Consider the following 27,331-nt stretch of genomic DNA (forward strand, 5'->3'; position numbering starts at 1 on the left):
ATATCAAGTCAGTTATATGGCTGCCATGAAACTCAGACTCTCCAGTAAGGCTGATGGCACATGACCTTAACAGCAAGGGGCCATCTGACATTAAGGGGAACATCATCACAGTGCATACTAGTGGGGCAGAAAAAAAAAATTAAAGAAATGAGCAATCCTTGCATAAACAATGTTGATTGACAGAGGAGGAAGAACAGTTTAGAGAAGAAAAGAAATAAATTGGAATACAGAAAGAGACTAAAAGTCAAAGGCCATGCCAGTGCCAGAACAAGACACAGTTTTAACATGGCTGTAATTTGTTCAAGGAGTGTAGCAACATAATGGGTCAGAGACTGATCCTTATCTGCAGACTCGCAGCCCTTCCATGGGTTTGCTTCCTCTGTTATCACCCACTGTAGGTTCGTCTCATCTGTATCACCCTGAGAAGTTAGGCAGGAGCTCAAAGCTGTGTCGTCAGGAGCTGACTGCCACGCTGAGCGGGATGGGCCGAGGAGGCAGCACGCATGGTGGGAAGCTGCCGCAGGACTGCTGCTGAGCGGACGCACCACCTTCAAAAGTGTGCGGGGTAGCACAGAAAGCTCTCTCTGCTGTCACGGGGTGACTTTTGGGGAGTCAAAGGCTACACACACTCCTGAAAACCTCCGTTTGGCAAACTCTTACCTTTTCCATAACCCTTTGAAAACATGCTCGTGCTGGCTGCAATGTTGTAGCCACTAAACCGCCTTATGTGCCAGATGTTCACCATTTAACCAGTGTTAAAGTTCTAACAAATGAAACTACACATCAACTCAAATGCTTACGGTTTCCTTTATGTAGGCAGTCCTTTAAAAGCAGCTTGTTTTCAAAATCTGTAGGCAAATCTGAACAGGCAGTGATTAGAAATGTGCTTTCAGAGTCTTTGGAGATCTAGATCAGGCCCTCAGCTGGGAGCTGTGAACAACAGATAACGCCTGAGGGGGGAAAAACGAAGCTACGGGTGGATTTACTGTATGTAGCTTGATACAGTGAAAGCAGGTGCAGTGACATGTCTTCATTATTACTTAATCTTTCCATCTCATAGATATGGGGATTGGGACAATGATGGGGATTGGAACCATGGTGCAGAATACTGAACTGAGACAATCTAATTTACTTTAGTGTCTGCATCTGTATTCAAACTCAGCTGTTCATGAAGCAAAACAAGAAAATATATTTTGCCATTTTTAAGTCATTTTTTGGCTGTTTGAATTATTTAACTAAGCTTCTCAGTGAAAATAAATGCCAAAACTGTTTTGTGAAAACCTCCCTCTCAAAAAAACCCCCAAAACACTGAGCACAAAAATGTGAAGAAAGGCAGAAAGATGAAAAACTTATTTCATTCCAAGCATGGATTGGCTGCATATAAATTAATCATACAACATAGGGATGGGAAGAGCAAATCTCCCTTAGATATAATTGTGTCATGTATCACAAAACAGATTCAGGGCATACCGGGGTGGAACTGAGCATAAGTGACAGCAGAGGTGCAGTGCTGTGGCAAATGCATTTATGATCTAAAAAATAAATAAATAAATAAATAAATAAATTCTTATGATCTAATAAATAAATAAATAAATAAATTTTAAAAAAAAGAAATCAAGATTTGTTCATAATTACCTTCAAAGAGAGAAAGAAAAATAACTAAAAATAACTGCAGGACTTAACAGCACCTGCTGTCAGCCAGGCTCTGATACTGTGTTCCTTATGATGAGGGAGGGGATGCTACTTTCCTTCCTGCAGAGAAGGAAGAAATGTTGTAGCATCACCACGCTACGACATGAGAAGTAATGCAAGAAGGGGCTTGGGTAATCAGGAAGTCATAGAATAAGGTGAAGATTTAAAGCAAAGTCTTCAGGTGATTTGCAGAAATACACATCTGTTCTTCTATAGCACCAGATTTGTATTTCTGACCATTTAAATCACAAGATGCTGCTGTAGCTTTTAGGAGTAGAACAGAGCCCTTGTAATGGCGCTGTAATGAACAGCGAAGAAAGGAATGTCAAGAGTAACAAACATCTGTCACAGAGAGAGTCTTGCAGACAAAGCAGGATCTCAGGGCATCTTCACACACTGTTCAGTATTCAAGGGAAAGATGACAAACTGCATCCAGCCTCCGCCAAAGTCCACTAGAGGAGAGGAACAGGTTACTCTGCCCTAATTTACTTGGCCTAGACAGGAGGCAGGCAGGATTTTGCTCACAAATTACACCGTTATTATCTTCCCACAGGAAAAAAAAAAAAAATAATCCAAATCCAAGTAGATAAATTACCAGAGCAAGCTGCTGCTCCCAACAACTTTTTGCTGGGGATGTAGTCATTCACGACACGCTGCTTACTTACACCCTCAGCTTCCAAATCATCCCGTGGTAAGCAAGGCTGCTCAAACCTGAGAGCACAGGCACACAGAGGCTGCTGCTGCGAGTGTTAGTAAAACAAGTGTTACAACCAGTCCCTTCTCATGTTCCTGTTTAATCTCATTTAAGGGAAGTAGGCTTCCTGGACACAAAATGTCTAGATTGAAGACTGAGGTTATCTTTTTCCCACCTACAGGTTTATGTATGTTGAAGTTTCACTTTGGAGGCAACTTCATAAATACTTAGTACCCAATGACTTGACATCAAGAGATTGACTAAGGAATTGCTGTTGTAAGTCTTTTATAAAGTTTTTGGATAGTAATGGATTGCTCCATTATCTTTTTAAAAGTGTCTATTTGAAAACTGAAGGCTTTTGATTAATTTCTAAAGGCAAGTCTAGGTGTACAGCTGTGCAACAGAGAGAAAAAAAACCACAAACCAACACATTACTCTGAGCTTGGAGGTCTCAAGGTAACACATGGAGATCAGTAAAACTTCTGAGTTAAAAATAAACAAGACAACCGGCTCAGTTAAATGCAACTGAATGCAGCGGTTCCTTTGTACAAAGGAAACAAGGTATTGGCATGCGAGCGCGTTTGCATTTTGCACGTACATTTCGTCAAATCTCAGAGCTACTTTTCAGCACAGCAGGCAGTTAGCTCGCCCTAATTACTGCCAGGGAGGCCCAGATGCTTTTGTCAGCTCTTCAAGCACAGAAAAAGATTACCAGCAGACAAGGTGGCCATAGGATCAAGGATAGCTCCTAACAGGAGACTTGTAAAATATCCACTAATACTTATGTTCTCTACTGAATGCAATAAATCTGAGATCAAGCCTGATTATTCGTATACAGGATTATCTTCCATGCTGAAGAGACAACTACAAATGCAGTCAAATTAAAGAGAGAGTTATCGTAACGAAATCCTTTTTCTGTAATTTGGTGAGATACAAAACAATGCCTTAAGCAGATACAAAGATGCGGCACTGGCCGTTCAGCTGATGTGCCTGCCCACCGAAAGGAATGCCTATGGCAAGAAGATGTGGGGTCCAGCATCGCTCACAGCCACGTGTAGGTTCAACATCGTATAGACTCCCGTGGCAGAGGAGGCTGGGGCCCAAAGGATGATGCTGCTTACCTACACAGATACTCTGAATGAAGCAAAAGCAATTACTATTTTCCACATTTTGAAATTACATGGAGAGGATCCTCCATTCTCTTGCAAATTGAATTTCACAAGCCTTCAAAGCAATTCAGCTTAAGCTTGAGAAATAGACTCCACGGCAGCTCTTTATCCAGCTGTAGTGGGAGAGGCCAGTGGCTGTTATCACCGATTTCAGCAGCTGGTTGAAGCCAGCACAAATCCCCTATTCACCATACAAAACAGAATTACCTTTCTCCCCCCTCTTCACATGAGGGAAGAAAAAAACCTCTTTGTTTGAAAATTAGGACTGCAGCTTAACCTGAAATAGTTTTTTTTATGTTCAGCCATACGATTTAAAAAAAAAATACAGACCTGATTAATGCAGTTCAGGGTTGCGTGTGTTGGAAATCTGTAACCATTTACTGACTTATTTTACACAGTGAAACTTGCCTGTGTCAAATACAGCTTTTAACTACAAAGGTGGCCTCAGGAGACCCAAGGTCTCCTGTGCCCTATCTCTGCTGATTGCCGATTTTGAATAAGTCCCTTCGGCTTCTGTGTCTCTGCAAAATAAGCAGAGCAATCCAATCTCCTTCGCAAAAGCTACAGAGGCAGACTGATTGGAAAGGATGTGTTAAAAGTCAAATATTACTATTATCGCCATTACTTTGTTAGGAGTATGATCCTATTTTGAGCAAAAGAACATTAGAAAATTTGGAGGGAGGGATCCTCTTGTTGCCACAAAAGCTTCTGTAATGGTTAGGGCATGGCTTCACAGCATTGTGCCCATCTTCAATGCCTCAGGGAGCACTGGCTGCCCTTCACCCACCCCTTCCGCAAGCCCTGTGTCACATCTGCAAACCCTGTGCAAGTCTTGGATAACTCAGGGCATCCAAAATAGCACTAGATGCCTCTGTGTTGAGTCCCGCGTGGCTTCAGGCAACATTAAAGTACTGGCAATATCTGAATTAGAAAATTGGTCAGCAAACTAAAGTAATTGCCTGAAATGAGAGGATAATATTCAGGGGAAAGAGAGTTTCATCCCGGTACAAATCTATTGCTCTTAATTTATCGTGTATAAACGAACATTAAGTTTGGACCTACATCTTTGATCGTAGCACACATTAGTGCCTACCTGAGTAGCTTGTGGTTAATGGGGCTGACTGCAAACTTGAGTGGTTTGCTACCACTTTGCACATTCGTTCACTTGAAATTCTGAGCTCAGTAGCACCTTTCTTTTTTCTTTCACAGCTTTATCTGTGTTGGTGGTGGTGGTAGCAGCAGATGTTAAATCTGCAAACGTAGCTTTGTTTAAAACTTTTTTTGCTCTTCCATTCAAAACTGTCCCCTAATCTTTGGTGCTGTCACCTTCAACTTTTAACTTTCTCTTTTGTAATTCAAACTCATTATTTGGCTTGTTGCAAATTTCTATATGAAGAAATAGCACTGAATGTCTTTTCAAAACACAGGCTGCCTCTGAGGTAGTGCATAGAAAAAAATTTGTGATTTACATTCTCCTCTCTGCTACTCTGATGCCTATAACTGAAGCCAATAGAGTTGTACCACTGTGACTGAGAATTTGGCTCGATGTAGGAAGCATTCATTAAACAGTTTTGTTTATTTAGCCAAAGTCAAATATCTGTTACCGTTTCATCTCTGTCCATTTCTGGTGCCAGGATAAAAAACATTTCTGATCCAACTCTCAGAGCATATTCATTTGTAATTAAAATAAGATTTTAAGAATTAGCTATTTGGCTGCTTTCAATTGTACTAATGGCTTTTTGTCCTTATTTGAGAAACACGTCCTCTTAAAGAAACAAAAATGTGGGAGCTCTGACAATAGTAAGAAACGTGCCAGCACAGCCCAGGGAATTTGCAACAGAAGTTCATCCTCAAGTTACAGCCCACAAGTTGCAATCTCCTCTTGGTTGATAGCAGCCACAAGCTATTCTGTGCAATTACTGCTTGTTACCTTGTGTGCTTCCAACGGGTGTTTTCACTCCAATTCCCAGAGTGCAAGTGAAAAACCCACCACTTCCAGCATTAAATGAGAGCTTGCTGGCAGCCTTGGCAGAAAGGACTGACATTAGTAGCAGAATCAGCCACATTTATCCCAGCTCATCTTCAAAGTCAGTTAGGAACTTGAAGAGAGTCATGGAAGTTCATACTGGGAAAAATTATATCAAAATTTATATTATACCATATTATGCCATAATATCGGCAGATCTGAGGTCTACTTTTATTCATGGTTGGGCATATTCATGTTTTATATGCTAGCACCCCATAACTTCTTCAGCTTCACCAGGACTGTTGTAACTGTGGGATAGTCTAACAAGGTTAATTTATCCTAACTTCTCAAAACGTCTTCATTGTCCAAACTTTGTCTTAATAAAGAAGGGCCACACAGCCTTTAAATACCTTCTATTCAAGATTCTGCAGATCACTTCGCTCCCAAAGGAAACCAAATACAGGCTCTTGTGGCAAATATGGCAGCAGGGTATGTAGAAAAATAATCTGTCAATTCTTCATGTATTTTTAACCATCAGTAGTGTGATACAGCAAGTGGAAAAAATGGAGGAGAGCCAAGAAAGTAATGAACCATCTTCTCTGCAGATCACCAGTAAATGCTCTGCCCGTCACAAAGAACCACAATTAAGAGAACGTTGGCATTAGTGATTAATGAGCTATTTAAAACTAGCGAATCAGATTGCACTTTACATGCCCTATCACCTGTGGGTGAGGTTTTGTAGAGTGTAATTCCAAGACACCCAACCTGGATAGAAATAAAACAATTCATTTAATTTTTTTTTTTTTTTTTACAAAACAGTGATACAGATTAGAATCACACCTCATGTCACATCTTAATTAGAAAAATGAAAGAAAAAAACCCTTATCCTTCTGTAGAGAATGAATGAGAACTGATTCAGATTTTACGTTTAGTTCAGTCCTAGGCTAAGATGGCACTGGAATGGGCAGCATTATTTCTAATTTGGTTGCTCATTCAAGAAAAGACTTGAAAAGCATGTGCTTAAGTCCCTTCCAATTCCAGCACTTACTTAAGCACACATTTAAAGAAAACACATATATTTAAGTGGTATCTTGAGTAGGCGTTCTTCTGTGTACTCAGGCCCAAATGTATCATCTGAAAAATCTCATATGCCTTATCATCAGCAATAGATTTTATAAAATTTCCTTTGTACACTACTGAAAGCACATAAAGCAATTTCACCTATTACAGTCAATACTCAGATAATGCAGCCTTAGAGCTCTACCTTACTGTTGGCATTTATAAATAAAATCATGCTCACACCGTGACTTTTACCCATGCCACTGCACTTTTCTCTTCTTTGACCAAGTGCCAACTGACAGTTTTACTCTAACTTCATATTTTCTTCTGTGGTGTACAGACACTCCTTGTTACCTGACCAAAATACCTGAATACAGTTTCTTTAATGTTTCTAATTTTTTTTTTTCCGTCTGCTCCATCTCCCTAAGTCATATGGGTGTAGTTTCATACTGATAGCCTTGCCTTACCAAGCCTTCAAAGCAAAAGCCTGCCATTTGTTTGTTTTGCTAGGGAGCTCATCAGCATGAGCAAAGTTTGCAAATAACTCTGGGGAAATTGCGTGCTTAAACCCCAACCATTATTTGAAATATGAGCATCTGTCTTCAGAAAAGCAGAACACAAAAAAAAAAAGAAGGCACACCATGTTATAAAAATGGTCATACTTGGTTAGTTTAAAAGTTCATCTAGCCTGGTGTTCCTTCCTTGTCATGGTTAATAGCGGATGCCTTGGGAAGAGCATAGGAATTCGGCAAGCAGAGGCTAATACTTTCCTAGAATGCCTTCCTACCCTTCAACAGTTCACAGCTCAGACTTCTTATCTGACAAATCCAAGACTTTTCATATATCACCAAGACATAGGAATAAACTTTACATAAGACAGATGGTATGCTTTGATGTTGGAGAGGTCTATAGTAACTGTTGAGGAATAGAAATAATATGAAAGAAACATTTAGGCAATGCATTAGTTCTGCTGCTCACCATTACCAGAAAACAGAGTATTTACCCTATGACCTTCACTAGCATCCCTTGAACAGAGCTGTTTGTCCTCACCGCTATCAGCATGCTGCAATTCAGAAGTGGGGAAGTCTTGTTAGGTGATCTAGCTCATTTTACTATCAACCCAGGACTGAAGAGAGGAAACCACAATACACCTCTTATGATGTTCAAAACCAAGCTAAAGATGTTCAGTTACAAGTCAGAACCACCACTTGTTGCTGCTTAAACATTGGTGAAACTTCCACCTACTAAGATCAACAATGTTATTCAGTGTTCAACATTATCATTTTAATATTGCACTAGAAAGAAAATGAAATTGCCATATGGTGGAATTATCATGTCAGACATCTGTTAACTCCCTTTTATGGAAAAACAAAGTACTTTAACATATTCACAGGGTAAGCAAGCTGATAGCTATTTTTAGTATATGAAGATATTAAATTAAGTGTTTTGCCCACATTGTAGGATTTTCTTTAGAGGCTTACCTGTAAAACAGTGAAAAAATAGATAGTGGTCTCTATTTCTGTGGGGATTCATAACACTACAAAACTATTGCAAAAGTTTAAATGCTAAGGTCAGTTAAGATTACAGAGGAGTCACTGCCCAACAGATTTGTAAAGCTTTTCAGACATTTGATTGAAAACACTGGGCTGATCTCAGCCATTTACAGATTTATGCCTAATTAGATTAATATAATACACTCAAAAATTTTTTTAAACACTGGTCTTGTTTGAATTTTCATTTTGAGTCTTTTTTTTTTTTTCAAATTTGCCTGAACTTAACGGTAAAAAAAAAAAAAAAAAAAAAGAACATAGTAGATTTTAACTTAAGAGTTTCTTTTCCCTTATTCTTGTTAAGTTGCTGAATAAAAAAAATGGAAGAACTATTTTGGGTCATCCCAAATTATTCTTCCATCAACCATTTCATCGAGGAGAACAATAATCATACCCTGAACCTCTCTCTCCTTCCACTTATGCGTATATGGTTTTTACCATGACTGCCGTTTCATAAAGAAAATGCTACAATTGCCTTTATCTCTCATTTAATTATAATATGGCTGTTTGGATTACTCTAGAACATACAATTTCTTAGACTATTCATGCACATGGTGATTCGGGCTACCAGCATCTACCTCAGGGAGAGGAAATGTTAACGTCAATGAAAATATCAGGGAACTATTTTAAGTGTTTGTGCTATCCTAGTCGCAATTGGACATCACCGCAAAAATGTAACTAGAAAATTATGTGTATACACTCAAATACATATGCAAATAGTTGTAATTTTTAGAAGGCAACACACATCTAGCTACCACTGCTATCCCTACACTGTGGCATGATATACAAAGGTATCAATAATGCTTTGGTAGGGATTAAATCAGTTAATTAGCAAGTCCATCACACCTAGAGAAAATGTATTCAGACTGTCGAATTCCATACCTCTGGGAGCCTGGAATTCAACATCTAAGTCTTAGTATTAATGTAAGGAATTATCAGCTTTACTGAACACATTCAATCTACCTGGGTCTCCCTAAAGCATTTGGTAAAGCTCCTAGACACTTAATTTCAGTGAATTCGTGGCCTTGTGTAACATGGAGGCTAGATCTACACTAGTTTTACCAAAATATGACCAGAAATAGACAGAAAGAAGGGAGGATATTTTCTTAGGGCTTTATACTTATTAACACCAGCACATTTTTGGAAGTCACAGAAGAATCTGGATAGGAAAAGAAAAGCAAATGATCAACTCCTGAATCTATTAGTCAGTGAAGTCTCCTATGGCTACATGGACATCAGAATCTCACTCTTGCTGTTCCCAGCATTATCACAGCATCTACTCAGTACAGATTCTAATGCCCTGCTTTAAAAACCTGAAAATAATATGCAAGTGTCATTTAGGATATGTCTAAGACCATTTATTCTGACCTCATCCTTTTATTTTTTTAAAGCAGGAAAATGTCAGAATAAACGTGTTCTCTATATTTATAGTGTTATGCTGGGGGCTGAGCAAAACCTCGTGCAAGCTGATGGGCATTTCAACAACCCTGTCAACCTCTTCAATCTTCCTTCTTGACAGAATCCACCCACAAAATCCCAAACATTTAGTATGTGTCTAGATTAAAAGATGTAGCAAAATAATATCGTACATTATACCCTCATATGTTTTGTTTCCCATGCAAGCCTTTTTCCCTCCTGGATCTGAGGGTATGTCAGCATCATGCAATCTCTTCACACAGGCTTCCTCCCACACAGTTTCTGCTCTTTCCAGAACTACTTCTAATTTACCTGCTACATGTTCTCCTAAAACCCAGTACTTCCAGTTCTGTGTCTCTAGATACAGACGTAATCCTTAATAACTATCTGAACATAATCAAAGCCATCAGTGCATTTCATCCTCACCCCATCATCATCTCACAGCAGGGAAGTACTCAATTTATTGGTGAGAGATGATGGTATCATTTACCCCAGGTCAGAACACAAACCTAGGTCTTTGATTTGTGTTTACTTGGTCAATATATCGTCTCATCCTCTAGAGTGGATTTTAAGGAAATGGTTCCTGTTTCTCAGTCCATGTTTCTGTGCACTTCCAGGAGAGAATGGTAGAGTTACATCCATGGGACAACTTCAGTTCTTCTCTTCCTCAATGCAGATGTCCCTGCCCATCCTTTCTGTTCCCTCTTGGGAGAAACTGACAAGTCTCACATGTTTCTTCCTTAAGTCACTTCAGAAATGTTACTGTTCACCTTTGCATTAAAAACAATTCCAATCTAATAAATTCCTCTGGCTTTTGTAAGTGTATATGTGTGCATGTATATATACACATGCACACCTGTGCTGCAAAAAAGGGACATTTCAACAGACAGTGGTTAAAAGAAAGGAAAACTATGCAAAATTTTGCCTGCATGCAAAATTATTTGTAACAGAATTGCCAATCCTCTGGGTAAAGAGCATGGAGACATAACTATTAGAAATTATCTAAGTGTGAAACAATGCCCATACATAAACAAAACTTGAGCACCAGCTATTCAGATCAAGTGCTGAATACCAAATGGAACAAAATACTTAAAGACAACTTTAGCTAATAGATTAAATAAGTGATAAAATAATTATTGATTCATTCAAGACAGACATGTTGGTGTTACCCACAGGAAAAAAGAAAAGCAAAATGTTTTTTGAATAAACCTCCTATAATAACTTATTAGCTGAATATAGTCCCAAGAGTTATTTCATTAAAGCGATCTGCAGTCTATGAAGCAGGTGAGCCTGTGAATGAAGCTTTGTTCTTAATAACAGTAAGCAAGCAGAAAGGCTTCACCCAGTACTGTCGCCATCATGTTTAGAGAAGCCTCCAGTACATAATATGGTTGTATCACCTACACTTTGCAGTTCTGATCCATGTTTGATGTTCAACAAAACATCAGACAACGTACTGTTATAGAGGGGTCCTTGCCAGCCATACATAAAAGCACATTGAACACTGCAACCTGCAGTAATTAACCTGAGCACTACGCATATACATATAGCATGGAAACTATTGCAATCATCATTTGCTGCTGCAGCAGCAGAACCAATACTTTGCTGTAGCACCCGGGGGGGTCTGCAAGCGTAGCAGCACTTTTAAGCTGTGCTTTGTCAGAGGCGGCTACTGCTTTGGGCTCCCACTGCTGGGAGAGGCGAGTCGCACCTCAACCCAATCTACCCTCCTTTCCCTCAGCTCTGAGGAATCACACACAAAAGTAAAGAAATAGAATGTATTATTCCATGCTTTCTGAAAGGAAATTGTGAGAGCCAAGTATGTAAAACACAAAGCACTTCAGTTGTAGAAATTCACCAAAGGAAACTGTGAACAAGATCTTCAGGCTTACCACAGCTTCAGTGAATGATAAGGGGACTGAACGACTATTGCTTTCTTTTCACAGGAGAACAGCGGCTCGCAGACATAATGCAAGGATTTCTATCCTGGAAGGCTACTGAAAAACAATAGTGACTGGAACACCCAGGCCTTCTCAGCCATCCCAAACGCAGAAAAGTGCGTAAAAGCTCCGTGACTGTATGGTTATGGGTCACCAACTCTGCAACAGCCTCTTGTTCCACCCAGGTGAAACAATTCCATTTCCATATAATCCTGAGGTAACAATGTTTGTTTAATGTGCTGGGAGGCACTGGGGGGGAACAGCAGGCAGATACAGAGTATGAGACAGAACCAAGCACCGCTTCATATGAGAGGACCCTTCCAAAGAAAGTGGTTGGAAGAAAGAGCCTGTGAATGCGAGGGAAACGTTTCTCCAAGAGTAAATCACTGGCTAAATTTAGGAGTGACTTTGCTCAGCAACCATTAGCTACCATATCTCATATTATGCAAAGGGATGTTTTAGAAATATTACAGTGCTAATGTGACACGAGCAACATATTAGGAGAAAAGAAAAGCAGCATGCAGAAAAAAAGCGAGTATCAAGATAATGTTTGCTCTACTTGAAAATTAAAATTCACCATATTAAAAAAATGCAATGAGCCAGAATATGAGATTGGGTAACAGCAATTTGATTTAAAAAACCCACATAATAAAGCAAACTTTGTAATAAATGAGCGGGGTCATTTGAACATGAAAGAACAACAAAAACGAAGCTGCAAGTGGCCTCAGATCCTTTTTTCCCAAATTGAACTGAAAAAGAAACTTTGATTTGCAACCAATTAATCAAAAATTTAGACAAGTGTCTTGAGGTTCTTTGGATACTAACAATGTTGTAATTTTAATTTACAAACATTTTTTTTTCCCCTGTGCATGCACACTGTAGGGGGTATTTTCAAAGCAGTGCTCAAGGTTTTAGACATATCCCGCTGGCTTAATGGAAATTGCATGGTTTGGCTTCCTTACTGAGGGGCTGGAAACCTATCCCAGTCAGCTTTTGTGTTGATCAACAACAAAGAAAGGATGTCGATGGGGAGGTGCCAGCGTGAGAAATGTCCAAGTTTCCGTTAATTCTTTAAAACTCCATGGCCAAATCAGAATAACAATTCTCAGAGTGAAATGGAGAGGGTCTCCTGCTGCTCCTTTGCAGGCAATACCTGTGAAATGCTAGGATTTGCAGCATGTCTCCTGACCAAAACGCAATCGTACCAGGCTGGATGGTGTCTCCTGAAGCTAATCCACAGCAGAGCTAAAGACAAAGCAGCCCACATGGAAGTCTGTCTTCTCTTGACTATACAGTGCAATAGATGTGAAGTATCATTGCTGATCAGGTCCAGGTATTTTTATGCTTGTAGTTTCTCAAGATACTGGTCAAGATTTGCCTTTGGTGGCCCAGTGTGCTACAAACTGCCTGCAAAAACCCTTCCTCTCAAATGAATGCTAACAACAACTAAAAGTCTTATCCTCTGAGCTTGACACAAAGCTCTGGTTTCAGAGGCAAAATTCTCTCTAGACTATAAAGCTAACAACAATCACTATTATTTAAAGTTGAATTGCAAGTATGTATTCACAAAAGCATGTATTTCTTAACTAACTCACGCATTAAGGATACTCTGATATAGTATCTGTATGCAGAAACGTCTTGAATAAAATGTTCAAAAACATTGTAGTAATACAGAAACATGAATGATTTTGAGGAAACTTTTGAAAAGCTCATTCTAAGCATGCATTCACTTTGTCTTTTTAATCTTTGCTTTTAAACACAACGTGAGGGAAAACATGGCTCCGCAATATGCAACAGAAGACCAGGATAGCACCAGAACTCATGCAGTTTGGCTCCTCTGTGAGCCTAATGTCCTTGAAATCTTACTGCCAATGACAGATTTGATTGAATTGGTTGAGGGATTCAATATTTATTAAGAGAGACAGACAGACAACCATGTGATCACATAAGTCATACTTGAAAACAACAAACTAATCAGCCAACCCAACACAGTGTGCTGAAAGCTGCATTTCTAAAGCCACCCTATTTATAGAATCATAGAAACGTTTAGATTGGAAAAGGCCTTTAAGATCATCAAGTCCCACCATTAACCTAATCCTGCCATCCCACCACTAAACCGTATTCTTGAGCACCTTGACTACATGTCTTCTAAATACCTCCAGGGATGGGGACTTGACCACTTCCCCAGGGAGCCTGTTCTAATGCTTGACAATCCCTTCAGTGAAGAAATTTTTCCTAATATCCAGTCAAAACCTCCCCTGGAGCAGTTTGAAGCCATTTCCTCCTGTCCTCTCACTTGTTACTTGGAGAAGAGACCAACACCACTAGATCATTGATAAAGATATTAAACAGAACTGGCCCCAAAACTGAGCCCTGGAGAACACTGCTTGTGAACAGCCGCCAACTGGTTTTAACTCCGTTCACCACAACTCTCTGGGCTTGGCCATCCAGCCAGTTTTTTACCCAGCAAAGAGTACGCCTGTCTAAGCTATGGGCAGCCAGTTTCTCCAACAGAATGCTGTGGGAGACAGTGTCAAAGGCCTTGCTGAAGTCCAGGTAGAGAACATCCACAGCCTTTCCCTCACCCACCAGGCGGGTCACCTGGTCACAGAAGGAAATCAGGTTGGTCAGGCAGGACCTGCCTTTCATGAACTCATGCCGGCTGGGCCTGATCCCTTGCTTGTCCTGCACATGCCTGGTGAACACACTCAGGACAAACCATTCCATGACCTCCCTGGTACTGAGGTCAGGCTGACAGGCCTGCAGTTTCCTGGATCCTCCTTCCGGCCATTCTTGTAGATAGGTGTTACATTTGCCAACCTACAGTCATCTGGGACCTCCCCTGTTAACCAGGACTGCTGATAAATGATGGAGAGTGCCTTGGCAAGCTCCTCTGCCAGCTCCTTCAGTACTCTCGGGTGGATCCCATCTGGCCCCATAGACTTCTGGGTGTCCAGGTGGTGCAGCAGGTCATAAACTGCTTCCTCCTGGATTAGGGGAGTTTATTCCACTCTCCATCCCTTTGTTCCAGCTCAGGGGGCTGAGTACCCTGGGGATAACCGCTCGGACTTCACGACTTCAGTGCTTCAACTAAAGAGCCAATAATCAACATGCAAATACTTGCAGTAGAATGGGAAAGTCAGATGTGATTGGGTAGCAAATATGAAAACATAGCTAGACAATTTTAGTGTTCACAGTAGCCTACTTTAATTCTTTAGAGATCCTAGTTGAGTGTCAGTATTAATAAACAAATATGTTTTTAAATAATCAATCAAATTATCAAAAGGAATTAGGAAAAACTAAAAAAGCATAGTCCAATAGTTTAAACAACAACAACAAAAAAAAAAAGAAAAAAAAGGGCATGGATATGATTCATGCACCTAACTAGTTTTATGTCTACCTGCAATTAAAATGTGAGTGCTTCCACAACTACCATATTTGCATAGAGATCCTAGTGCAAATGAGATTTGTCCTTACTGCTTGAATTCCCCGAGTTCTGTCATCTAGTGAGCATGTATGGGTGCTGGGTGCTGTGATGCTGGAAGCTATGGGATTCATTTTACACTAGTGAGCATCTGTTGAGTCAAATCCTTGTGATTTACCAGACCCCTAGGGAAGAGCTTTGCCTACTGTGGATGATGAACTGTGGACTGGTTGGTGTGAACATCCAGAGGAAGAAGTGGCAGCAGTGCAGAGGCATGGAAAGAACCTAACACCTGTGTATAAGAACAGGCATTGCAAACCCTATAGTGGATAATTTTAAACTGAGATGGGTGGAAAATACTCTTCCTCCTATTAACTACACTGATTTAATTATTAGTGTGCCTCCATAAAATCTATTCATATGTACTATCCTGTGTAAAGGTCACATAATCAACTACCATTCCTAAAATTGAAATATTCCCATGGAAAACACCCCTGTCTTTTTCAAATGTTTGTTTTTATTTGGCAGGTGAAGATGCTGAGCCAAGCCTGTCATTGTCCCTCCTACAATGAATATCATTTAAATCTGCCACTTTGATACGCATAAAGAAACGTACCCTTCACCTGATGTACGCCCTCCAAGGCAACTGACCAGATTTCAGCTCCTCAGTTTAATATGAAGTCAATTTAATTCTGCTTGACCAAAAATCAGTGCCTATTGTTCAAAAACATGCAATCATCTCACAGTATATTGCAATTGCTGGTTAAGTGGCTTAGTGTTATTGATAAGAGTCCACTCTGATGAGAACAGAGGACTGCCAGAATCCCTTATGAAAAATAAAAAAAAAAAAAAGCTATTTTGCACACAACTTTCAGAAATGGTTTCCAACGCATGAGAGCACGGGCTACTCTGTGGATGGGCTGTCATAATCAAATCCTTAGAAACAGATGAGAAATGAGCATTTTATTGTTGATTTACTATCACTTCATTTATGATTTCCAGTTAATATAGATCCACAAAGCCATGCCAAAGAGATACTAAAGGCCTGATTGTGCTATCCTAATTCAAGCAAAACCCATACTCAAAGTCCTTTTGAAGCCTTTCCACTTCTGCCAACTCCTGCAATTTTTATTGCAAGCCTTGCAGTACTTGACGTTTTGCTTAACATTCCGGCTCCTGGAGTTATACAACATGTGAATCTCCTTTATTTTCAATTTTAAAAGTAGTTTATCGCCTTCATGATTGAATAGAAAAACTTGCAAATGTGACTTTTAAAAAGTGTCAAAAATAAAAGAGAAACAGGATAAAGAACTTAACTGCATCATTTTGCTGAATAACTTCATAAAGAGGACAATATTCTTAGACCAAATTAATGATTTCTGAGCCCCAGAGCATACTTACGGTTCACCAAAAGTTAGAAACACATAGCTGCATATTTTTGCTTAACAGAAGTACTGTTCTTGAAATATTTATAGTTGGGGATACTCATAAAGGTATGCAAAATTTTGAGCCTCCTCCCGTCCACTGTGGGGGGAATGAAGAACCTCTCCCACAATCCTCACCTCCCACGCCAGCGACCATGGATTCATCCAAGTGTCGATGGCAAAGTGAGGAGCAAAGTAGAGAAAACCTCTCATCGACCACACAACCGGTGCCAATTTTGCAACAGCTGCCCAACTGGGACAAACTGGGCAGCCCAGTCCTTAAAATGCCTGCTCCAGAGTCTACCGTAAGCTATGCAATGATCCTACAGGACAGCTGTACCTCTGGGGCTGCTATCTGAAGAACCTGGATCAAAAACAAGGCAGTAAACTATCCCCCCCCAAAAGGGCAGCAAACCTGCATGTTGCTTGTTAACATTAAAACAGCGCAAGGCTTGCTTTATTTCCCTCTTCCTCCCCCCCTCCTAATTTCCTTTTTTTTTTTTTCTTCCCCTCCTTACCTGATACCTTTTGTTTATTCTGTAAGCTACTTGAGGCAGTGGCTGTCACTTCCTATGTGTTTATGCAGTGCCTTGCATGAAGGCTGGCAGCTCTAGGTGCCATTAGAATCAAAGAGAGGGGTGGGGTGGGATTTTTAAGGCGCTAAGGCAAATGAGGCATTCACCTACCATTGACATTCAATAGGCTTTGAGTACCTTTCTCCCCTTTGAAAAATTTACATTTACAAGTATAATAATTAAGATGTCTGTCATTACCAAAACATCCATTGTTAAAATATGACACAGCCTCCAAGTAGGGAAAACCTTCATTTAAAGCAGAGTCACTAACAAAAAGCATTTTTTTCAGTAGTGCTAAGACCTCATTTGTCTAAAATCATGCACAACAGTATTCAACATACTTTCTGAAAGTGTCACGTCTATCATATATTACATTAGTAATATGCTGCTGAGAAGCACACACTCCATCAATTTAAGCACTAACATTGTAGACTTTTTTTTAAAGAACATTTCCTATAAATAGAGATTTAAATGATCTTCTTTAAGTATTGTAATCTTTAATTGAATTCAATACCTCTGCAAATGGAGCAAACAATCTCTGACTGATTAGATCATTTGCTTCTATTCTATTTCAGACATGCACTGGTTTGCAGTAATGTAAGGTTTTTTCATTAGCAATTGCTGTTCAGCTGCATATTTTCTTCAGTAACCTAATTAATGCTAGAAAGGTAACTTTTCTTCTTGTGCATTACAGTATGTCAATGTAGTTAACACTCTTCCAGAGGTTATATATAAATAAAAATCAGGAAAAAAATATAAAGGACAAAGGGAATGAAAGGGAATGTAGAAATTAAAAGTAGATTTTCCATGAGATGGTGAGCACCTTCATCTCCCAGTAACTTAAAGATGGAAAGTGATTACTCAGCACCCTGCAGGATAGACCCGTGGGAGTCCTATGGGTCACTAGAACAGAAATTATTACATGCAGGTAGAATAAGAAAATAGGTATTAATGAAGAGAAGAAATTATGTCCTTAATTTGATTTAGTAGCTTCCTAGGTCTGAGTTTGTTGCATGAATAACATAGCATCCTGCAGACAAATTTCAGCTTTGACTTTGGGATGTTATCAATCTCTTCAAATCAAATCACAGGCCTGATTGCAAACTGCATTCCAGTGCAGTCCCTGACTAATGAAGTGTATAGTCGTAATGACAACAGAGATCCTACCAGGCAGGATGTTTAGACATAGCTGAAGTAAACCACTGTGTATTATTAATGTCAAGAAGGGCTCAGTTATAGACTCAGGATGCCATGTGTTGTAAGGGCCTTAACACTGAATGCCTTCCTCAGAAATGTTGACTTCAGGCTCTTAAATACAGAAATATTCCTGCCAATTTGTTTCAAATGGGCTCCATCAAGGACTTGCATCAGCCGGGCTAATAGAGATTGATCTAAACCTTCTCAGAACGTGCTTTGGCAAGATGCTGTGCACCTCTGGATGCTCCTGGAGCCTGCCTGAAGCTTGTGATGGTGGGACATCAAAGAGCAGGTGCTGACAGCAGCAGCAGAACGGTGTAGCCAGGTCAGCCAGAGGGGACAAGGCAATGGCTTGGTTGCAATGAGGTCACCCTGCTCCAGTGGCAGCAAGGTGCTTTAAGTAAATTGTGTAGATGCTCTGATAATGTCGGCAAGGGCCACAGCTTATTTCAGGCACCATAATCTAGAAACAGAAGATCTGTGGAAGATCTTTTTGCCTAATCATCTCTTTCCCCTCCTCAGAAAAAACTGTACTTCACCATAGTTGTTAGCTTAAGAAACTTTTTTCTTCCCCAAATATGCTGTTGGAACACCTCAAAAAGAAAAATCTTAGTGGCTAGACATCCAAACAAGTGAGTAAATGATACTGGGGAATATTCCTGGAAGCTGACGCCAAGTGGCAAAGCAACTATACCAGTAAACTATTGCCCACAAATCATGCAAGGTGCCACCTGGGAATGCTCCCTCTGATGTTGTTCCTCCCAAATTGTGCCTGGAAGTTACCTGAGAGAGCAGCAGAAGCCAAAAACATGCTGGGAACTGTTAGTTTAACTTAAGTTTTATTTTAGCAGCATTAATTTAGCCCAAATTCTTCCATGCTGTGAGGATGTCCTGCGCTTTTAGATGCAGATCTTCCTCTGTGCAAATTCGATGAGGTTTTACATTTCATTGCTGCAAAATACTGAGATCAGGCTAGTTGGATAATAAAGTGGGAGATAATATCTAAACCAGAATTAATAACAAAGAAAATGTATTACCTATTTGATAAAAATGCTGTAGTTTACTACAAAAATCATTAAAAGAACTGCAACCTATGATCTACAATGGATGCCATTTTTTGGAGGCAGCTGGTTCCATGTATCTTTAGCTGGATTTAATTGCCCCCTTTTTTCCCCCCCTTTGGGTTCTTGTGTGCTTTAAATAAACAAGGAAAATGCATAAAACCTGTGCTTATTTGAAAATACAAGTCAAAATATTTTTTTAAAAGCTCACTTCGAACTGAAAAGTTATGCTTCCTTATACAAGATAACAATTTTTACTTTTACATCACTATTTTTTTCAATCCATAGGATAAAGTACACCGAAATACTACAGACAGAAAAGCTAAAGTGTTGAGTTTGAGGTCCCGATCAAATTCGAACCGAGTTGAGGTTTTACACAGCAAACAGGCGACTTGACCTCATCCTCCCTGTCTAATCAGAATGTTCTCCTCCATTCTTGAGAAAATTAACCTCATTCATCACATCATGCTCCTATTGCTCCCTATGGCTCATGACACTTTCTTTGCTCCATGTCCTACTTCTGGATCTCAGAGTGGAGCTGTCATGGCTTGATGGCACAGTGGGCGCACAAGCAAGCACGTGAACCAAGTGAACACAGGAAAAACTTTTAGCAGTGTACCTTTTTTTTTTTTTAATGCACAATAAACACAAAAGAATCTTCTCTGCCACAGATATGTCCTGGTAAGTTTTAGGTTTTGAACGCACAAATTCTGAATGCTGTTACTCCACAAGATGAAGGTATTGAATTTACTCACTTGTTTTTCCCCCCTCCTTTTCCCGATAATTAAATTCCCCTACATATTATACAGAGATCCTGACAAAACCTGAAAGCTACTAAATATATCAGCTAAATTCATGAGATGCAAATAATCTCAACAAACAGTAAACAACAGCCTCTGAGTTGGAGCCCGAGTCTCCCAGTGTGCAGAACACTCTTAATTCCCTCTGCTGCCACTGCCTCATATGAGGAACTCTGCCCAAGAAGATGATCAATCGTGGTACTAGAGAAACTGCTAATTCCTCCTTTTCCAGCCTCTGCCAACTTTTTGTCTTCACACCTCCTATCCTGTTCCCTTTTCAAACTGAGTCTCTTTATCTCATGGATAAAGTCACCACTTTATTTCATTATCTCTAATTCCAGACATCCTGCATTCCGACACTGAAACTAATCTATATAAGTGATCAAAGGAAGAAAGAATATTTAAAAATATGCACCACTATGAAGATGGATGACAGGGCACAAGAAAAATCTGAACTGGTTAGTTTGCGTAATTTAGAAGAACAGCAAAGTCCTTACTCTCGCTCTAAATGCTGATCAACATTGCATCCATGAGCCATGTATGGTACAGAACTTTTATCTGTAATTAATGCATTTCTTCAACAGGAACAATTTCATCTGCAGAGTGAACGTGATACAGGAAGCCACACTCAAAGACTGTAAAACATTTGCAAAAGGCGAGGAAGCTGACTAACCTGACCAATAGGTTCTTTTGTCGGGGTCTTTCCTCTTCTAGCGGTGCTCGTGGCCAAAGTGGTGGTTGTTTCCATGACTGACGTGGACATCTCAGACTGCATCGCTGTGGCTGTGGACTCAGTTGTCATAGAGGAAGGCACTTCACCAACAAGTCTCACATTCCCTTCTATCACGATGTTGGCATCATTTTCTGCTGCCATATTCAGAACTTTCAAGCCATTGTAGTAAAGACCAGAGAGCTGGCCTTGGAAAGGATGGCCACGTTCCTTGCCTCCAATTTTTATGGTTGCTTGGCTATTGAAGATTGTGAGCTGACGTCCTGTGAAGATAACATTATATACATGCAAAAATGTTGACTGTGAACACTATACTCTACACAAGTGATAACAGAGTTTCATGGGGTGAATAATGAGAGCAATAAACTATAAGAAAAGGATTTGACTCATAATTCATTGCTTTTTAATGAGGTGTCCATGAAATGCATAAATTTTGAGAGCATTTGTATTTTTTCTTCATTTACGACGTTTTGGGATTTTTTTTTTTTTTTTTTTGCTAAAAGGCCAATCAAATATATTTGCAAATATGTTTAGTACTACAAATTATACCCCCTCACTTTTACCTGAAAGCAGTGTTAAGCTTTTTGGTGTGTGTCAAGAATGCCAGGTTTCTATTCCTTAAGATTACTTTTTCTTCAAGTCTGCCAACGTTTCAAAGTTTTTTCCATGTAATACAGCATAGGGCCTATAGCTTTAAGTATGTACATGAGAGTTTATGCATGTATAGACATATACAGATATGTATATACACACAGAGAGAGTTTATATATATGCCAACAAGTCACTAGGTCCACTGAATTTTAAAGAATAAGTTATGCAGTAATCTGTCATATCTCTATAATATGTGAATAAAATATTTACATTTTTAATTAAATGTTTCCTTTTTGTATTTAAGTGTTTATTTTTCTTCAACATCCACACTGAAAAGAAGAACATGGTTCACACTGAGTCTCTCAGAGGCAGATTCAAAAATAGATGTCTGATTGGCTTTCAGCAAGGCTATCAATTGAAATAAAAGATTTTAGATGTAGAAGCGGCTTCAGAAATGATACACATACCGATGGAGAAATCATGGCACATTTCCATTAAACAGAGAAATCCTCAGCAACAGTACCACTCTTAGTCAATAGAATAGTCACTTTAGCAGATTGGTTTCTGCTCACAAAAAGCATGCACACAACTTTAAGATCTGTTTTAATTAGTGTTTGTTCCAAAATCCCCTTAAGAAGGTTGCAAACGTTAAAGGGACTTCATTTTGATTGGCAATTCATATTGCCCACTATTTAAGATACCTACAGTTTAAACAAATTTTTTTTTCAGGACCATAATGAAGATATCATAACTACATATATTTTTAGTTAATAATTTAGATGCTGGAACATGTAATATAATCTATGAACGATTTATAATTTTTGGTTAATGTTTGCTATGAGTACCTTCATAGATTGAGTTAGTGGATTATATTTAACAGTCCCTTTAACCTTAAGTTAACAGGGTAAGATTATTAAACAGCTGGTACTTCTAGAAATGTATAGAAATTATTATACAAGGTATGCAAATATTACTCTATATTTTACTTTTTTAAATTTGTTTTTAATTTAGTTTTACTGAAATTTATTTTTTATGTTTATTAGTGTTACAATGAAGTACTACTTGGTTATGTTCAAATTATTTTTTTATTTGAAGTTTTAATCAATGTTTTTTACCTTTGTCGAGTAGCCATTCATCAACTACTCGACCAAGTCGATATGGAATTCGCTGTCTAGCAATCGCCAGGCGCTCGTTATCATTGTTTCCTTTAAAGTTTAAAGAGACATTTCATTGGTTAAAATCTGTAAGGTCAAAGGTTAAAAGTTAATACTTAAAGCTTGAGCTATACAGTTGCCACATGATTTTTTGAAATTTGGAATTTTAAAAAGCGCTACCTAGAACATTTCATGGTTCAGACTTTTCATTCATTCATTTATTTTATTTTAGCAAACAAAATTATTCCTATGTTAATTGAAAATTAGAAATCTGCATTTGAGCTAGGTTATTAAACTTATGTTATAGACAGACCCAAAAAACAAATTTAAACATCATCGAATGGCTTTACAAAAAATGATCATTGACCTCAGGGTTTTGTCTTTTTTGATGTTTCTTATTAACTAGTTAAACATGTTCAGGTGAAACAGGTTTAAGTTTTCAAAAGACATCCAACCTCTCACTCCATGTTAGTCATTTAAAGAAGAAGAACACAACTCTTAATCACCATCTAAGGCACTCTTACTTCGGCTGTCTAGAAATAGACCTGGTGTAACTTATTTCCTAGTCAGAAAAAAAATACATTCTTATTCGCTTTATTTAAATAAATTCCAGAGATTCAAATATATGGTACAGAACAGACAAGGATATTCACCGTCCGTACATTCTCATAGGACACGTTGACAATGTCTTGAAGGAACACCAAGGCTTTGACAAAAGTGACTTGCTGAAAGGTAGACTGGTTCTGAAACGTGGAAGTGCTTTAAAATTTAGCAAGAGGCCATCTGTAGTGGGGTTTCATGAATTAAGAACTAACCAGTACTCGGCAATGCAAAACACAAACTTTTCGTATTTGCAAACCGTATCTATTCCAGTCTGTGCAGAGATCTTTGGCTTCTTTAAATAAAACAATGAGATAAAATAAGGCTGCTACAGTCAGAAAAATATCAGACAACGAGGAATAATTAGCAAATCACTTGAAATATTTATTACTAATTATAGCTTTTTGTATTTGAATGATATAGTTGTGATCCCTCAGAAAGCCATGTCTTCTACTTTAAGCTTTTCTTAGGAGAACGGTAAACCTAAATATTTTCTTCAATGTACAGGTTTTGGTGGCAGTAGCATTTTAGACCAACAATACCTTTTTCTTCATTTGTATGGTTCATATTAGTAAAGAACCTGAGAGATAAGAAGAGCCAATGAGTAAAAAAACAGTCAATCCTAATTCATATCCAAATCCAAAGTCAATCTTACTAGCTCAAATGTGCATACTGTCTTTGACTTCAAAACCCACCAAATGAACCAAGTGCTGTATCTGAGGTGGAAATGCAAGTACAGGATGAAGTTGCCCACATAGTGCTCAGAAATTCATTTTCTTGAGCTAGGGGGATCCTATTGCTAATTATCAAACCAAAGTATTATCCAAATGCAGAAAATCAATGTTCTAGTTTGTCAGACAATTATTCCCACTATCAGCATCAGAAGCCATGACAGGCTTGCAGGGAAGAACCAGTATCATAGCCCCCAGAAATAACAAGAGCAACAGCTTTTGTGCCAAAATCCATGGTGGTTTCTTGGAGATACATGCTGCAGTGACATGGACTGCTACTTTCCATGTTTCACGTCTCCCTCATTTGGTCTAGCATGGGCATAGTTCACTATGCCAAAAGCTGATCTATTTTCTTTTGAGAGAATGTCCTTTTCCTATTCACTTCCCAAAGCAGAATCATAGAATGGTTTGGGTTGGAAGGAACATTTGAAGATCATCTGGTCCAACCCCCTACCATGGGCAGGAACATCTTTCACTAGATCAGATTGCCCAAAGCCAATTCATCTGACCTTGAATACTTCTAGAGACGGGGAATCCACAACTTCTCTGGATAACCACAGAAGTTGGTTCTGCAACTTCTCTGGGCAAATATGCTATATGAACTTCTATATACGTGTCAATATTAAAAAGTGCATGGGTGTATATATAAAAATATATACATTTTTTCATACGTATATTTTTCTCTACTCTTAACTTTCAGAAACATTCCCTGTAAAACAACATTTTACTGAAACTTTCTGCCTTTCCAAGAAACTGAAAAATTAGAATAAAAGGCTTCAGAACACAACTCTTGTGATGTTTTGAGAATACAGAATATCTTAACTTTTTTTTTCCCCCTCTTATAATATTTATAATTACTGTTCTTCATCCTGGGCTCCTTCACTTACAACAAACTTCCTGTGACCAAATGGAAATCTGAGAAGTACAGGAAAAACATGAGAAATTTGATCAACATGGGAACAGAGATAGGTAGTCTGATCCTCCATGTTTCTGTTCTGGATTTATATCTTCTAATATCTATACCTGTGAGTTAATAACTTATATTCCCTGACAGCCAGTTACTTTTAACACTTATGTTTAGCTTTTCAGTAGGATATTTCTACATTTTTTTCTTGAGGCATTATCAGTTGACTCACTGAATAAGTGAGAGAACATCCTATTTCTAAAAGGTTTCTTTAACTTAAAACAAATGAATCATGAGGTTTTGTTGCTGTTGGGTGTGAGGTTTTTTTTGTTACCTACATTTAAAAAAAAGGGTGGGTGGGATTCTTCTATGTCATTTATAAGAAAAGGCTAAATTGCTTAGAAGAGGTCTGCAGGCATAAGGAATCTATTAACGCAATGGAAAGAAGTCTCATGGATGTAGATCATCATTCACTCATCAGATTCACCCACTGTTACTCACTGGATGACTTTCATGAACAAATGCTCCCTAGACCTCAGAAGAACCATACAGTCATGTCAGAATGAAATATTGTTCACAACTGCCTATGTTGGGAAGGCATTAAACTCTATGCTGTTTATTCAACCAAGGGGCGTAGATTAGGTGCATTTGGTAGAAGGACCCTCTGCAGTCACTGCTCTGGATCCCTAGCACTATGGTATCTCTCTACCGTAATTCTATCACTAACACAGGATTTATCCTAGGCAAGGTTTATTGCTGCCTCCACTTTCACTACTTGGAAGCTGCTCCTGGACATCTCTGTGGTGATCGTGGAAATTCCTCTGTGAATTAACAGCCTAAGTTTAGTCTTGGCCAGCTTATACATTTCTTTGAATTAGTTCATTAAAGAGTCCATGCCGTATGTAAGTTTTTTGAGATATTGCACCCTATTATAATGTGATTTATCTATAAATTATGTTTTATACTAACTGCAGCAGTTTTGCACCACTGGGAGCAAAATACAAATGAAAAGCAAGGAAATAACCATTTGATTTGTAAAGGTCACACAAAAAAAGAAAAAAATTGCTGATTACATTACCCATCCCTCATCAGAGGAAAAGTGCATTGTCAAATGCATCTCGATTTGACAGTACTACATTAGCTTTAATTCTTCTAGTATATAATATAAATGGAAGGGCTAAGGGGAAATGGTGTGGAACTTATCCAGATGTAGTTTCAAGGAGAAGACACGGGTTTAGTAATGATGAAACCAGTAGACGCATAGGTACCTTAACAACGACATTTAAAAAGAAATTATACATAGCATTGAAAAGAATGGAAACAACATTAAAAGCACCAAACACCCTATTATTACTTCATGAATAACACACATCTTTTTGATAACTGCTTCTTCCCAAACAGCTGGTTTGGGTCATACACTCAACTACAACACATCTGGATAGCCCCACAGAATTCAGTAACACTATGTGCATTTACTTCATCTGGTAATCTTATCCCCAGTAGGGAAAACATAAATACCACATATTGTTTTTCTCAGGAGTGCACATTATTCATGCTGCTTTTATTTATGCTTGTTTTTACCAATATGGTGAACCAGAAAGAACTTTTTCAGTAAAAAACACTTCTAAGAAGGTTAATAAATATTTTCATACTCTAAATAAACCTGTGGCTTTGAGATTTTATTTGTGTTACCCTTCTGAAAGATTAAGTGCTCTGGCAGGCATGCTTTTCAACCATAATTCATAAAAAACAACTGATAGGCCTAAACTTTAATTGCAGACAGCTATATGACTATGCAGCATGACACTTCCTGGTTATATGGCTGAGATTTCTTTGATTAAAAAAAGCTAGGTAGAAATGATTCATTCAGGACGTGCACCATGACATTGTCTAACCTGATAGAATTCTAGATGGCTTCATTCTTCTGGCAAATAGATAATATTTTGTCACAACACTGTGTTAATTCTGTACGGGCAGAAAGGCTTCAAGGGAATAACAATAATTCCAAAGAATCAAGGTAAGCAGAGAGGAGCAGCAAAGGTCAAATCTTTGAGTTGGCGCTAAATCTTGTGGCAAGATTGAGAAGAAGCAGTCCAAGAAAACTTTAATCATACCTTTATATCTGTAGGTCAGCTGGGACAAACCAACTATGTGAACTTCACTAATATGTATTTTATCCCTCCTGATTTATTATATTGTCAGTGCTGGAGTGTAATTCTATTTTGTTCGCTGAAATAAAGGTGTCAGTTATTGATGTGAAATAGCAGCATCCTTGAAAGAGAATAAGTAAGAAGGTTGAAAATCGAGAGTCTGTGAAGAACATCCTAGACTAGAGAATATTTTCTTTGAAACAAACCCTTTAACAGAATACAAATTCACCTTGTTAGTCTCAGTGATCTGCTAGGGAAATAAATAACGAAGGGATGAAACCAAGCTCTATCTCCACTTATAAACCCCCCCTTTCCCTAGTTTTGCTCATTGCGATCTTGACACCTCCATTTTGGAGTCATGACTTCCCTGACATCTGCACAAGGAAGGCAGAGACCCACATCATTCCTCTGGAGGCAGTCAGGGATGAAACCTGACTCAAGCATCAGCTGCACGGCATGGGAGGAAGCCATAGCATCTCTGTGGTACACGGGCAAACAGTCCAA

General features: G+C 38.7%; 1 protein-coding gene across 3 annotated transcripts in view; it reads right to left on the reverse strand.

The window, feature by feature from the left end:
- Positions 1-27,331, reverse strand: part of NRXN1 (neurexin 1) — a 745,532-nt gene that overhangs the window by 80,819 nt on the left and 637,382 nt on the right. For 2 of the 3 annotated variants that reach the window (XM_009648206.2, XM_035903621.1), the window contains 2 exons: positions 22,404-22,493; positions 20,641-20,960 (listed from right to left, as the gene is read on the reverse strand). In XM_009648206.2, coding sequence (XP_009646501.1) covers positions 20,641-20,960; positions 22,404-22,493 — 410 coding nt within the window. The remainder of the gene's footprint in view (positions 1-20,640; positions 20,961-22,403; positions 22,494-27,331) is intronic. The other variant, XM_035903622.1, reaches the window with a different exon arrangement.

Source organism: Egretta garzetta, unplaced genomic scaffold, assembly GCF_000687185.1.
Source record: "Egretta garzetta isolate BGI_Z169 unplaced genomic scaffold, ASM68718v1 scaffold11, whole genome shotgun sequence".
Lineage (NCBI taxonomy): Eukaryota > Metazoa > Chordata > Aves > Pelecaniformes > Ardeidae > Egretta > Egretta garzetta.